The sequence below is a fragment of the Macaca fascicularis genome, chromosome 3 (assembly GCF_037993035.2).
Source record: "Macaca fascicularis isolate 582-1 chromosome 3, T2T-MFA8v1.1".
NCBI lineage: Eukaryota > Metazoa > Chordata > Mammalia > Primates > Cercopithecidae > Macaca > Macaca fascicularis.
In genome coordinates, this window is record NC_088377.1 from 196,273,519 (window position 1) to 196,289,181 (window position 15,663).

General features: G+C 38.9%; 1 protein-coding gene across 12 annotated transcripts in view; it reads right to left on the reverse strand.

Moving 5' to 3' along the window:
* The window catches only part of PAXIP1 (PAX interacting protein 1), a 59,618-nt gene that overhangs the window by 26,765 nt on the left and 17,190 nt on the right, over positions 1–15,663 (reverse strand). For 4 of the 12 annotated variants that reach the window (XM_065542831.2, XM_065542833.2, XM_065542830.2 and 1 more), the window contains 2 exons: positions 11,949–12,062; positions 4,498–5,133 (listed from right to left, as the gene is read on the reverse strand). In XM_065542831.2, the coding sequence (XP_065398903.1) occupies positions 4,498–5,133; positions 11,949–12,062 (750 nt within the window). Of the gene's footprint in view, positions 1–4,497; positions 5,134–11,948; positions 12,063–14,742; positions 14,906–15,663 lie in introns of all 12 variants that reach the window. The other 8 variants (XM_074036444.1, XM_074036443.1, XM_065542835.2 and 5 more) reach the window with 5 other exon arrangements.

A 15,663-nucleotide genomic window follows, 5' to 3' on the forward strand; every position in this document is an offset into this window, starting at 1 on the left:
GTATGAAAACAAATCTTAATTGCTCAATTACATAATTGTGCTATGCTACAAACAATTCTGAATGAATGTCAAGTTAAAATTTTTCCATTACAACTGTTATAATCCTCATTTATACTACATTAATACTGAGTTACTGAATTCCATATACAGAATGCATTATGATACACACCACATGGCTTCTAACCACTATAAATTTGCAATTTAAACAGGATTTTGATGGTAAGTTACGCCCCCCCAACCAACATTAGTTCAACTAAATCTGTCTCATATTTCTAAAGTTTCAAAAAGTCATTTTCCTCACATCTAGCAGTAAAATGTCCTTATGTTCTCTTGCACTGACGAAAGTCTCTCAGAAACCTCTGCGATTCTCACTAGTGACCAAATCCACTCACTCACTAGAAATGGATGGAGCCTTCTCCGTTTTCCACCGCTAGAGCACACAGCTGAGTATACCAAATTTATCTCCTAAGGACAATTTCCACTGCAGAGATGTGCTCAAACCCCTACTGCAGTCAATTCTTTCCGTTTCAAAGTAAATTATTTTGTCTCTATATCCAAATACAAACTTAAGGAAGTTTATTTATTTATATATATATATATATATATTTATATATTTTATAAATAAATATATATATATTTATTTATTAAAAAAATATATATATATATATTTTTTGAGACGGAGTCTCGCTCTGTCGCCCAGGCAGGAGTGCCGTGGCCGGATCTCAGCTCACTGCAAGCTCCGCCTCCCGGGTTTACGCCATTCTCCTGCCTCAGCCTCCCGAGTAGCTGGGACTACAGGCGCCCGCCACCGCGCCAGGCTAGTTTTTTGTATTTTTTTAGCAGAGACAGGGTTTCCCCGTGTTAGCCAGGATGGTCTCAATCTCCTGACCTCGTGATCCGCCCATCTCGGCCTCCCAAAGTGCTGGGATTACAGGCTTGAGACACCATGCCCGGCCGGAAGTTTATATTTAAACCAACATCCATTGTATTTGAAAAACATAAGGCCTATAATCCCAGCACTTTGGGAGGCTGAGGTGGGCGGATCACCTGAAGTCAGGAATTCAAGACCAGCCTGGCCAACATGGCAAAAATCCATCTCTAATAAAAATAAACAAACATTAGCCGGGCATGGTGATGGGCACCTGTAATCCCAGCTACTCAGGAGGCTGAGGCAAGAGAATCGCCTAAGCCAGGGAGGTGTAGGTTGCAGTGAGCAGAAATCGCACCACTGCACTACAGCCTGGGCGACAGAGTGAGACTCTGTCTCAAAAAACAACCAAAACATATATATTAGGAATAAGTAGTAACTAACCAGCAGTAACTGACCAACACTTTTTGATACCACAAATAAATGAAGAGCAAAGAACATTTCCTATTTCAAATGGATGACTTCTGTCCATAATTTCTCACCTAAAGGAAGTGTGAGAAAGTAGCATTTCTCAAAGTGCCAGAGGCTTCATCCATGATTCCTCACACCAACCCTATGAGAGATCTTTATGGCCCATGTCCCACATACCCCACTGCTGACAGGACAGGTCCACTGTGTGGTCCCAGTCTTCCTGCCAGGACTGGTCACCTCAATTCCTCCACCTCAGCAGTATCATCACTCTTCTCATGTCTGAGGTCAAAAATGCTAGAATTCTCTTTGTCTCTAGCCTATCATTCTTTATGGCCTTTACTTTCTACCTGTCACGACATCCTCTGGTTCTCAGGACGACTGTGTGATCATCACTTTGCTGCTCTGTGGCTGAGACTGTGCCCTGTGGCTTTATCCCGCCCACCTGCCTGGACATGGATGCGCAGAGACCAGGGCCAGAAACCTCAGCACTGGGCGGTGCTGGAGCTGCTCCTTCTGTGCATCTACCTTTTCCCTAAACTTGGCTGACCCCAGCGCTCTCATGGGGACCCATTTGGACAATCCCTGGCCTAGAAGCTCTTGGACCTCCTCATCTTGGTGGCCTTCTCCCCATTTCCTCAGCCACACATTCCCAACCACCCCCAAGACCTATGGTCAGTGGCAGGCCTGTTTTCCTCCAGGACCCAGCAAGGTAGCATGGAGTGGTGGGCACCGAAGCAGGCCCGAGAACCCCTCTCTAACAGGCAGCTGCTGCTCAGCTACAAGGCACTGTCACCACCCAGGACTTGAGGAATGCCAGCTAGGCATTTTATCAGGTACCCACCTCTCAAGCCAGAAACCCAATGTGTACGAAGAATGTCTTCCCTATCTATTAATCAACTATTTGAAAATCTAATCTCCTCAAACCCGATGATCTTCTCTCTCTACTCATCTTCTCCCCCACCATCTTAACTGTCTGCTGTCCAACATCTAAAGGGCATGTTTGCCTCTACCTTATTCTGGATGCCAGCCAACCGCTGCCATCATCCCAAGAATCGTGTACTACTAATACCTGCTGCTTAGGTGGAGGGGAGGTGAGACAAGGATTTTGTCTGTCCCACAGCATTTCTACACACTTTTTAAACCACTGCTATTATCACACCCAATAAAATGGTCATTGTTTGTCAACATCACCTTACACCTACGCCATATTGAATTTCCCCACTTCATCAACATCAAGCCTTTCTACTGAAAGTGGATGTGGAGAATACTGGATCCTGCTTCAGGCTGTTCCTATATGCAAAGCCATTTTTCTGGGACTTTGAACTGTTATTATTAAATGAAAGTGTCCAGAACAAGGTGAAGCGGCAGATGGGGCGTCACCATCAGATGGAACAGCCCAGCTGGCTCTCAATGGTGGGGCTCCTCAGGACCTGGTCCCAGACCCTCCTCTTGCTCTGTCCCGCCTACTATACATCCTCACATCTACCTCCATAGCTTCAGTCAGCCTTGTTTCCTGTGGTTCCACCGTGTAGCAGACAGCCCCTGCATGGATCAGATACCTCCAACCCAACACATCTGAAAAGAAACTTGGATTCTTCAAACCTGCAGCTTTCCCAGTGTCCCTTATCTCTGAAACGGCATCAACTTCCTTCACTTGCTCAGGCCAGAAAGCTGGATCCTCCCATTCATTTTTTTTCTCTCTCAAACTCCACCTCTATATCCTCTTACGGGGCCTCTCTGCTTCACTCTTGCCCCTCTACGATCCACTGTTTACACAATACCTATCAGAGTGCATCTCACCCCAACTCAAAACCCAGTGGCTTCCTTCCAAGAAAGTCCATACTCCTCACTATGGCCCTATATGGCAAGGCCCCTTTTAAATCCTTCCTAGAACTCATTCACCTTATGCAGTTCAAATTTTATTAACTTTCTTTTCTTAGAACTCAGCAAATTCATGCCCACATTTGTGTCTTCCTTTTGCCTGGGAACTCTGTGCCCTCAGTTCTTTGCATGGCCTTTCCTTGTCATTCAACCCTGATCTGAGTCACCTCCTGCCTGAGGTCCTTCTTGATCATCTCGTCTAAAACAGCCTCCTTCCCTTCACCTGCTATTACGGGACCCTGATTATTTTCTTCGAAACACCTTTCACCATCAACAGTGCGTCTGTTCATATTTCTCCTCTTACTGTATGTCTTCTCTACCTAAATTGGTTTTCTTATTTACAATTTTATCTCCAGTGCCCAGAAAAATGCAAAGAGTGGCCAATATACCACCTCAACTACCTTCTTTCTGTCTTAAATAGAAATATATCTACTTAAAACTTTTAAGGCCATGCATGGTGGCTCACACCTGTAATCCCAGCATTCCGGGAGGCCGAGGTGGGTGGATGACTAGAAATCAAGAGTTCAAGACCAGCCTGGCCAACATGGTGAAACCCTGTCTCTACTAAAAATACAAAAAAAAAAAAAAAAAAATTAGCCAGGCATGGTGGCGCATGCCTGTGATCCCAGCTACTCGGGAGGCTGAGGCAGGAGAATCATTTGAACCCGGGAGGCAGAGGTTGCAGTGTGCTGAGATCATACCACTGCACTCCAGCCTGGGCGACAGAGTGAGACTCCATCTCAAAAAAAACAAGAACAAAAACGAAACAAAACAAAAAAACAAAAAACAACAGCAACAAAACTTAAGATCCACTCTGTATCAATAAGCTCCATGCTATATAAACTGTAACCTGAAATCAAGGCTTCTTCAACAAATGCATGAATTTGTGCTATTTACTTACTACCATGAAGTTCATTATAAGCAAATCAGGTACAGCTGGTAAACTTCATTATTCTCTTTGGTGCCATTGCTAATTTTAAACTAAGTAAGAGTAGAAACCCTTCAAGGGATAGTACGCCATCACTGATGTCCTGGTTCTACTCACCTGCTTTAAATCTTCAACTTAACGTACAGTTACCTTTTTTTCAATGACCCTGAAATAAATAAATATATATATATATATACACACACACACACACAACAGTAAAAAGGTTCTCATACAAATATTGCTTGTAAGTTATTTGGTCTGAAAAAGCAAAACCAATAAATTACGTTGAAATAGACTGTGAAATCCAATTCTAAAATCCAATACTAAAATTTTTTTCTGAGTGACTTACATGTGCTACATTTGATGGCCGGTTAATCTGCTGAATGTCAGCATTATTAGTAATATTCCTCAATGTCCGTACAGCTGGACTCCAGGTAGCTATCATTTCTGATCTTTCAGAACTTTGGAGGTTTTGTCCAGCAGCCATTAAATTACCCCGGACCTCAGGGGGCAAAATGTTACCTGGAACGGGTGGGACATTGGCACACAAGTTAATCAACCCAGGCTCCTTTCCCTGAGGCAGCCTGCGTTTTGCAGCAGCTAACTGTGGGACTTCGGCCGGGGTCCAGTTTAAATTTCTCTCTTGTTTTTCCGGTGATGAATCTGAAGAGTCATCAAACATTAATTCCCCTTTAGATTTTTCAGTGTTGGATTTGGGTGAAAACTGCTGGTCACCTGAAGGAGACCCTTCTTGAGAGCTGGCAGGGCTTGACTTCTCATCTGTACTACCCTCATTCTGAGAATCTTGTTCCTCATTTTCTACTTCCTCCTCCTCTTCCTCTTCCTCTTCTTCCTCTTCATAAATAATCAAACGAGGATGATAAAATGCTTCGTCCTTTTTGGTTTTCTCTGATACGCAATCCAGAACCCAGTCAGGAGTCACAATTTTAATACTTGCTCGCTTTAAAGCACATTCGTATTTCTCCTATGAGGAAAGCAGAAACACACACACACAAAACAAAGCTGTGAATTTTATCACATTTCCTACAATTATGCATTTTAGAAAAAACTCAGGAGAGGAATGCAGTTGAAATGTTGAGCAACTATTATTACACTTTTATACATAAGGAAAGTTTGATCTTTAAGACAGAGGACACGAGGCAAAAGTTAAAAGGAACCATACAGCAGTGACCGTAGGAAGGTCTCATGCCTGCAGTAGGAGTCTTAAAAGACTTCGCTTAAAATTAACTTTTTAAAATGATATTTTAAGTACAAAAGTAGAGCTAGTAATCCTATGGAAAATTAGGAAGCGAATAATTGCTACCTAAGTTTTTATTGACTGATAATATTTAGAAGCTTGCTTTTCCACAACAGTTAGTAAAGTAACGGCATGGCAGAGTGCCACCATTTCATCACATACACTCATGGAGTGTGGCTGACTTGGCTGACTTGCACAGGATAGCTCTATTCAAGATCCAGTATTTACGGAGCTCATGCTATATGCCAAGCAGCACTAAGGGATGGAGACACAAAGGATGCAACAAATCTCTGACCTAACAAGGCTCACAATTTGGTTCTAAAGAGAAATTAAATATGGAATGCAAATACAATATAAAACCAGTGCTGAATGATGCGGTGACAGATTGGAAGGTGATCTCATCAAGGTAAGCTGGAGGACACGAGGAAAGCCCCATTGAAAGGTGAGCTTTGGCTGGGGCACAAATGATGACAATTTGCACAGTTAGAACGAAAGCAGAAAATACAGCCCAATGGAAAAGACGTGTCCGGAGTAGTATGTACGGCAAGTTAACAGAGGCCTCTACTGTGGTAAAGGGTGCAGAATGTGGAAGGCACAAGGGAAGGAATAACAAAGAAAGAAGAAATAAATTAAAAATGTTAAGTAAGAGTAATACGATAATAAAGTAACTTTAAAATAAATGAGTTTGTAAATCTGGCTGTGCTTCTAAAAGCCTAACACATAAGAGCAATTCTCTAGCAAACACATATTCAGGGCCCTAAACTCAACTCCATGTCCTGCTGTGGAGCCCCAAGGCGGCACTTGCAATTTCTGGGTAGAATAAGAGTCACACGCAATAGGGATATGGGGCAGCAGCACAGGGAGGATAGCTGTCAGTCAGTCCTGGCGGCAAACGCCAGGCATTGTCCATCTGGGAGATGCACATCCTTGCAAACAGTGAGCTCTGCACACGGCTCAGTGACTTAACTTGTGTTTGTGAGGTTGTTCTTTCTTAAACCTTTTTAAAATACAAGAAAAACCTAGTCATGGGAGACACCCATGAATAAGAAGCTAAGCAAAGGAAAATGAATGTAATCATAATCACACTGACTAGAGAGAACCACGATTAACATTTTAAGGGTAGAGTTTAAATTATTTGTTATAAATATGTATGTACATATATTAAAAGGACAAAGGGAAAAAACACATAGTCATAGTAAACAAATACTTTATAATGCTCCTTTTTCACTTAATATATTGTGAACAACCTCCTCCTATGAAAATATGTACACTTTTATGCTTTTGTTTTTAACTTTTTTATGTACATTTTCAAACACAGACCAAATTAGAGACTAGTGGAATAAATCCCTTGTATCTGTCACCCAGCTTCAATAACTGGCCTTTTACAAATCTTGCTTCTCCTGGACTTTGTTTATGGATCTCAAATTGATAAAGACTTTCTAAATCACCATAATTATCATAGCAGCACAATGAACTATGATTCACCTCATCCTCAGGCCCTATTCAGATCTCCCCAATAGTCTCAAAGGCTTTTAGTTTCCTCTTCAGTTGCACAGCTGTATAACTTAGTTCATCCCCCAGTGTTAGCCACGTAGTTGTTTCCAGTGTTTCACTACGATGAAAAACTGGAGTTATATTTTATGACTTATTCCTAGGTTTTGGTGTTGAGGTTTGAAAAGAAATACAGATATAAGGTTTCATATCTATAACTACACTTCCCTTCCCAAAAAGGCTATAGCAATCACACTTCCAACAGCTATGTAAGAGTACATCAATTTACCTATACCCTTGATAATAAAATGTTTTATTCTTTATCCTAAAAATCATGCTGTTCTTAAATATTTAAAAGCATAAAATGTTATATAAATCTCTCCAGATGATAAATTTCTACTAGAGATTTTCAATTTCTGGACTACCCATCCCAGAAAAACCTGAGTTATTTTAGGAAAATATGAAGTCCAGGTATACAGCAAAATATTTACAAACCAATTAATACAAAAATATCATCTGTTTGAATAACATATGACTATATGTAATATGGTTTACATGTTATCTTTCCAAGTTAAAAAGATATTTGTTGAAATAATAAAATACAAAAAAAGTTATTTTAAATTCTGTTTTAGCAAATACCAAAAAACAAAACTATCGCCATGAAGAGGAGTCACTGAAAAATTTGGATATGAAAAAGGTAATTTCACATTTAAAAAGCTGGGATCCAGTAGGCTCTTGAGTTCCTGGTTTGTATAGAATGCTGGCATTTCACATTTCAGAAATAACTTGACTATTTCCTATGGAAATCTAAGTAAAACATTTAGGTAAACAGTCTTACTATATTTCACTCAAGTTTTCTCTCGCTTTTCACAAGATAGGTAGTTTTTAATCACTGAAAGACAATAACTGTTTAAACAAAGATGATTTAAGAGGAAAACAATGTTTAGATGCCTTTGCCTGACCCAATTTATCAACTAAATTATTCTAAATTTTGTATCCTCAAAACTTCTAACTCACGAAGTGCTAAGGACCTCAAGGGTCAACCATGTCCCCTCTCCCCAACAACTAATAACCATACCCTGTTTCTGTTGGTTTTAAGTTATAAATTCTTTCATTCTTTTCAATTTGAAACTTTTAAACTTCAAGAGTATAAAAGGTAGTTTTATTATGCCATTTGCACAAGCTTTTGCTATGTGCTCATTAAAAAAAATAAAAACAAACATTTACCTTAAAAAGAAATGTTATTTTTGTGTATAGTCAGCTGGTCTCTAGCACTCATAAAACTTATAAATTAAAAGAAACTATTTAAATTCACCACTATTAGGTTTACAAATTTATATCTGAATAGATTATAAAATACAATAATTTAAAGGAATGATAAAAATTCAGTCTTTTTAAAGGGATTTAATTTTTCAAATATTTGTAGTTACTGAGTTACATAAGCCACAAACACAACATAATCATGAATCAAGAACATAATGGCTAATTATAATTAACATTAACTTAAAACCATTTTGGTTTTATAAACAGACTATGCCAGATTATATGGCTCCTTCAGTTCATTTTATAGACTGGTGCTTCTCAGCCTTCAAGGGGTGAGTTAGAAAGAACCAGGGAAGAGGTGAGGTGAGGCAGGGAACACCACGCCATAGAAGGGTACATGGCCTACGAGGATCCAATAGGAATGAAACACTATTGCCTTAAAGACAACAGACAGACATGAACACGAAGTCCAACTGTCACTTTCTGATCCTGTGATCTTGGTTGAAAGTAAGTCTGACACTAAAGAAGAGCTGTTACCACTCCCTGAAGTTTTGGAAATTTGTGAGAGCCCATGTTATTTGTCACAAAAGCTGGCTGGAAGGAAATGGTTGAGGCAATGCTAAGTCCTAGAATGATCAAGACAATGCTGCATAGTCGAGGAATTATCCTGCAAACATTCTGGTAATGTACCATCAGTCATATTTAAAAATGTATGGAGGTATGTACTTAATTTTCAAAAAAAAAAAAAAAATCAAAGGAATTATTTCTAGCTTATTCAAAATTTACTACAAGTTGGTCAGTTTTTTTTTTAATCGAATTTCACTGGAAAATGTCACTAAGGGCAATGATCACTTATACCCTTTATGTCATCATTACAACAGATATACAAGATTAATCTTTTTTTGCAGCTGCCATATTCATGACTGTAATACATAAAAATATATGCTCATATATGTAAGTTACACATTTACAAAGATCTTTTTTTTTTTTTTTTTGAAGCAGGGTCTCACTCTGTTGCCCAGGCTGGAGTGCAATGATGCAATCACGGCTTACTGCAGCCTCAACCTCCCAGGCTCAAGCAATCCTTCCGTCCCCAGCTTCCCAAGTAGCTAGGACCATAGGTGTGAGTCACCATGTCCAGCTAATTTTTTATTTTTTGTAAAGATGGGGTCTCACTTTGTTGCCCAGGTTGATCTCAAACTTCTGGGCTCAAGAGACCTCCCACCTCGGCCTCCCAAAGTGCTGGGATTTATAGGCATGAGCCACCACTTCTGGCCCATGTAATATCTTACTACTTCATTGTCTTCTAGGGTAGTTATGCTTGAGCATTAAAAATTCTGGTTGTTTTTCATTATTAATTGCCCTCTTTCTCTTTCTTTACATGTGGGCATTATGACTTCTTAAAAATTAAGGGCTGAGCGCAGTGCTCATGCCTGTAATCCCAGCAATTTGAGAGGTCGAGGTGGGCAGATCACTTGAGGTCAGGAGTTCAAGACCAGACTGGCCAAAATTTGGTCTCTACTAAAAATACAAAAATTGGTCAGGTGTGGTGGCACGTGCCTGTAATCCCAGCTACTTGGGAAGCTGAGGCAGGAGAATTGTGTGAACCTGAGAGATGGAGGATGCAGTGAGTTGAGATCACAACAGTGCACCCCAGCCTGGGCGACAGAGTGAGACTCTGTCTCAAGAAAAAAAAAAATTACTTAGGAACAGTAATATGTACAGAACGGGGTTAGAGAAAGAAATGGTGGGTGTCTGTGTTTCAGTTTCCCCAAGGGGACAGCAGGACTTCCTTCACTGCACGCCGCAAGCAGCACGGTACTGGCAACTAGTAAGTGCTCACTAATGGCTGCGTATTAGTGTTATTTTTATTACTGGCAAACACAAAATCTGCTTTTAACAAATATTTACTGTTGCAGAAGAAACACAGTAAGCATTAAAATAGCAGTTCATTTTTACCTATGTTGAATTAGTTCATGTAAAACTGGGAAATTAAAATTGGAAAAGCAAAAAAAGACTTATCTTTTCCAGTCCATAAATGAAATCAAGAATGAAGAACAAATACATTACATAAGACAATATTACAATTCCACTATTGACTTAGATAAGATAATCTCTTTATATATGCATAATACATTATACATAATATCATGTTTAGTATCAACTTTTAAAATATATGGAGTATTTGCTATATCTAAATATAATTATAGTAGCATATTTGTTGTCTTATTCACAAGCATGTTTTAGCCAAAGAAAATGATTTCTTTTAAGTGCCTCTTTGTTGGGATAAATAAAGCTCAATTAAAGTATTTATATATAGACCTTATGACTTAGATTTGTTTTTCCTTCCAAATAAAAATTTTAAAAGATTCCATTTTTAGCTATACACGTACAAATTAGTCTAAAGTCAATAAATACTTTAAAATACATACTATACCTAAAGCCCAAAGAGTTACTAAGGATTTATCATCAAAATATTTTGGAAGCGGGAAAAACCCTAAATTAAGGCACTAGAATTAAAACGTTAAATCACAATTCAAAACAGCTTTGACAAACCCACTCTGTTCACATAGTGCCTCTTAAATTATAATCCCAACTCAGTTAAAAAAGTTAAAGGTTTCATCTCCCCTTCAAATTAGCTATGTAAAAATCAAATAAATTTTTGCTATAAATCAACATTAATGTAAAAAGAACCCACTATTTTAACCAAAGCATACTGTTTATCACTTAAATTGTCATGGAAAATATGTTTTTTACTTAAAGTTTAGGAGTCACATCATACATTTTATATGATGCTTTCTATAGAACAGTGGCTCTGAAACTTTAGTGTGCATCAGAATCACCCACCAGAGGACCTGATCACACACCGACTGTTCGGCTCATTTGATTAGGTCTGGGAAGAGGCTGGACAGACTTCATTTCTTTTTGTTTTCTGAGACAGAGTCTCACTCGGTCACCCAGACTGGAGTGCAGTGGTGTGATCTTGGCTCACTGCAACTTCCACCTCCTGGGTTCCAGCGATTCTCTTGTCTCAGCCTCCTGAGTAGCTGGGATTACAAGCACATGCCACCACGTCTGGCTAATTTTTGTATTTTTAGTAGAGATGGGGTTTCTTCATGTTGGTTAGGCTGGTCTCGAACTCCTGACCTCAACTGATCCATCCACCTTGGCATCCCAAAGTGCTGGGATTACAGGCGTGAGCCACTGCGCCTGGCCAACAGACTGCATTTCTAACAAGTACCCAAGGAGGGCAGATGCTGCTGATCCAGGAACTCTACTTGTGGAAACAAAATCCGTACAGCCACACCACTGCTCAAGGATGAGAGCCCCATGCTTATCAAGGCAAAAGTCATTTTCATATATTCCAGATTATGAAGAAGAAAATATATCAAAAATTTCACTAAACGCATGCTTATAATTATACCTGGTATGAGGTTTAAAAAAAAAAAATGGTGAAGGGAACTAAAAATACATTTTTTTAAACAAATAAAAATGAACCAAAGTTTTACTGGATTTGAAAGGAAATTCTTCAGATTAATAACATTTTCCTATTTTCCACATAAAATGAAGCCAAATTTCATAGTATTTAGAAGTTATATTTGGCTTACAATTTACAATCGTCTGACATCTTTTGTGGAATGAAGCTGGATATAAATAATATAAACCAATATAATCAGCTTTTGTAAATGAAATATAATAATTAATTTAAAAGAAGCTCAAAAAAGACATGTGATTACTAGAAATTCTTAAATGACATACAAAAAGAAGGCGGCACAAGAAATGCTTACCCCCTTTGGCTCTGGAACAATCAAATGCGTGCATTTCTTATTGAGGGTCAGCTGGCAGTCCCCCCCATAGAACGTAACCAAAGCCCACAGGGCACTTCTGTCTTCAGATGACACCTGATGGGAAGTTAGAAAGAAGGCTTTTACCATACATTTCAATCTGTGCATGGCTATATTTTCACTTTAGTAATATATTGCAACAATTCTGTTTCTCCCTTAATAAAATTAACCTAAGAATATCTGTAGAAAAAATAGAGAAGCTCTTAGCTATCTGCTTATTATAACAAAAATATCACTCCTATCATAATAGTTTTACATATATAATTACTTATTTTTGCCTTGTCACCAAATGAATTTAAAAATATTTATATCCACATTCCAAAAAGCGGAATGGAGGATTATTTCAGTCTATAACAAAAACAGTCAGGGGAAAAAAAGCAGGAAGAACTAGTACACCATTCCAGCTTCCATTTGTGTCACTTTTGAAAATGTTTAAATACAACAGCAATATCAAAATCGTATTTTAGGAATGCCTTTATGCTAATGGATAACAAATACTAATTATGAAATGAATAAAATAAAAATAAAGATAAAAATATGGTGGCTTATAAGTTCAGGGGAAAATGTAAATATTACTTAACAAAGGAAAGAAAGAAGGCAAGCATAAAAGGAATAATTCTTATGCTTGCTCAGTGATGAAGTAACGACTCCAGATACAATGGCTTATGCGGTCAAACAGGCTTTCACTGTAACAATAGAAACAGCTACCATTTATTGCCTGCCTACTATGTGCCAGGAACTGTGCCAAGTGCTTTATCTATACAGCTAACCCTTCCAACCGCCATGTGAAACAGGAATCATTCGCCCCATTTTAAAGATAAGGAAACACACTAAATTACACCTAATAATGGAAAAGCTGGCTTTTAAAACCCAGGTCTGTCTACACCCAGGTCTAACTCCAAACTGGACTTTCCACTGTTCTGTAGTGCTTCTCTAAGGGCAGTTACTGCTGGGAAAGTCAAAAACAATTTCTAAAAAAATGAAATTTTAGAGTCTGAAAAGCAAAAGAACATTTAAGAAAAATAAAAATATAAGCATTAATTCTAAGATAATCATTTAACCAAGTAAATTTTTTCTGGATAAATTTATTGTAAGTTGAGGATTATAGTTGTTGAAGAATCCTGAACTTTGTCTCAAGTTAATGTTTTAAAAGTACTGATAATAGCGTGTTAATCTCTTTTTAACTGCCAGTATGCAGCTTGCAAATAATCTAGCATTCTCCATCTATTCTCATCAATTTTACAAACATTTCTAGAAATTATTTTGTATTACACACTACTCTATAACTAGTAACAAGAACATGTTAGCTTTCTAAAAATCACTTTTCAAATCATTATTTTTTATCTTGTTAATTTAGTAAGTCAATGTCACATTTCAGAAGACTGGACCAGGTTATTTTTATTAGAGGCTTTCACAAAAACATTTATATCCTACAGCATTTGGAGAGTTGAGATTTAATTATATGATAATACAGATTAATCCAAGGAGTCATTATATAATCTTTATTAAAAATGAAATTAAAAACAATCTAGATATGCCTTTATTACCAAGATTTGCCTATATGTTCAGTTAAGTATTATTTTATTTTACTGACTGCAGTAAATCTAGTCCTATACCCTATTTGGCCTGTGTCACAGGCGTAGACCTCAACAGGGTGCAGTAGATTGCTGTGGAAAGAACATCAGCTAGGGAGGAATGGAGGAGACCTGGAATTAATACGATGCCTCCAATAACTCGCTTATGTCAACTTGGAAAACTTCCATGACCCAGATTCTTCACTGATGTACGTTTGGATTAAACGACTTTGAACATCCATACCAGTTCATTTAATGAATCTCCATCAGCATAATTAAGAATGCTCTTTCCACACCAAAATGTTAACAATAGTTACTTAGTGACAGGATTATGGGGACATTTTTATTTTCATTTTTATACTTTTCTGTATTTTCCAAATTTTCAAAAGCATTAATTTTATAATTGGGGAAAAGTGCTTTTCTTTTTAAAAAACCATCTTTCCAAAATACCAATGTTATCATGTTGGCTAATAATGTCTCCTCAGTGCTGTAAGGCTAAAATCCAAAGGCTCCCCTGTGGTGTCCAGGCCCTTCCTGTCCGGCTGGCTCCTAACCACCTCCTCCTGCCCATGAGCCCTGCCCCCGCGTGCACCTGCCGTCCTCACACGTTCCGCTTTCCTGTGCCCCGCCGTGCCCACCCTCCGACCTCCTCCTGTAAGACTCGGCTCAGGTGGCATTACCACTGTACTCCCACAGCAAGCTGGACAGAAATCTAAATACTTCTCACACTCTACAACTATCTGCTTGCTTATCTGTCCTCCCAACTATACTCCAAAGCAACCAGGAGCAGAGGACTAGAATTTCAAGTCTGTGCCCCCCAGGAATAAAAGCTTTTGTTTAAACCAATCAGGAACACTCTCCCTTTTCCTTCTTCAGGCCTCACCACCCCCAATAAGACACTCCTTGATTCTAGCTTACAGGATTTTCTCCTTGTCCAGTCTTGATTATGAACTCTAACACTCCTTATTAAAGAGTCTTACATGATGTCCTCAACTCCTCTGAGATCTTTCACAGTACCTAGAACAGTGCAAGGCACATGGGTAGGCAGTCAAGAAATACTGTTGTTGAGATACAGAATGGAACGGACTTTTTAGGCTTCTAGATTTAAATCATGACCTGGCCAGGCTCTCCATTACACTCTTGACCTATTCCCCAAAACCTACCCAGCACATTACAACAGAGGCCTCAGCCTGCATCAATACCGGGTCAGAAGAAGGCAGATGATCTCTGTGCTTCCCAACTTCTGCTGGACAAGCTCCCTTCCCTACCTCTCCCTGGGAGAGCTCTGGAAGACTCCAACAAAGAGCTCCAGCTTGTATCAACACCCTGACGGGGAAAAGACAGAAGGTCACTGAGAACCACCAAGAAACAGTCCTTTTGTAAAGCTGGGGTCCTGCCTGGCATGTGCATGTGAGCGTGTGTGCGCATGGGTGTTCCAGTGTGCAGAAAAGGTGCAGATCCCTCTGACAGTCTCCAATCAGTGAGGACTAACCACTGTGAGCACTCCCTCCTCTTTCTGTACCCGGGGCCCACTTTCATTTTTGCATACGTTGCAACATACCGTATTTGCCCAAGGTCTGACCCTCACAGACGCTATGTTTACTGAGAGAGAAATCGCATCTTAATTAATTTGTACCCCTTTGCATTGCTCCTGTCACAAAGGAAGTACCCATCAAGGATTTGTTGGATCAAAGTCCCTTAGCTGCACACTGTACATATGTTTGTTAATATATCTTAAAACCAAAATAACATTTTTTAGCAACCACAAAATATTAGTGCTCCCAACGCACTTTTCTTAAACTACAATTTCCAGGGTTTCTTCATAGAAGTGACTATTAAAGTCTTCCCCATCCCTATTTGAACAATCTTTCTCAACTTAAAAGAAATGTTTTTATTTTACCCCATGACACACTGGGGATTCCAGTTCCTCATGTTAAGTGATGAACTGCAGGAAGTAAAGCAAGTGGCCCACAAAGATCACGCTAATTCTGGATTCTAATTTTTCTTATCCACTGAATTTGCTAAAAGGATATAAAATACTGTCAAAGATCTTGCTAACTAATTAAACTTTTGGCCACCATTGA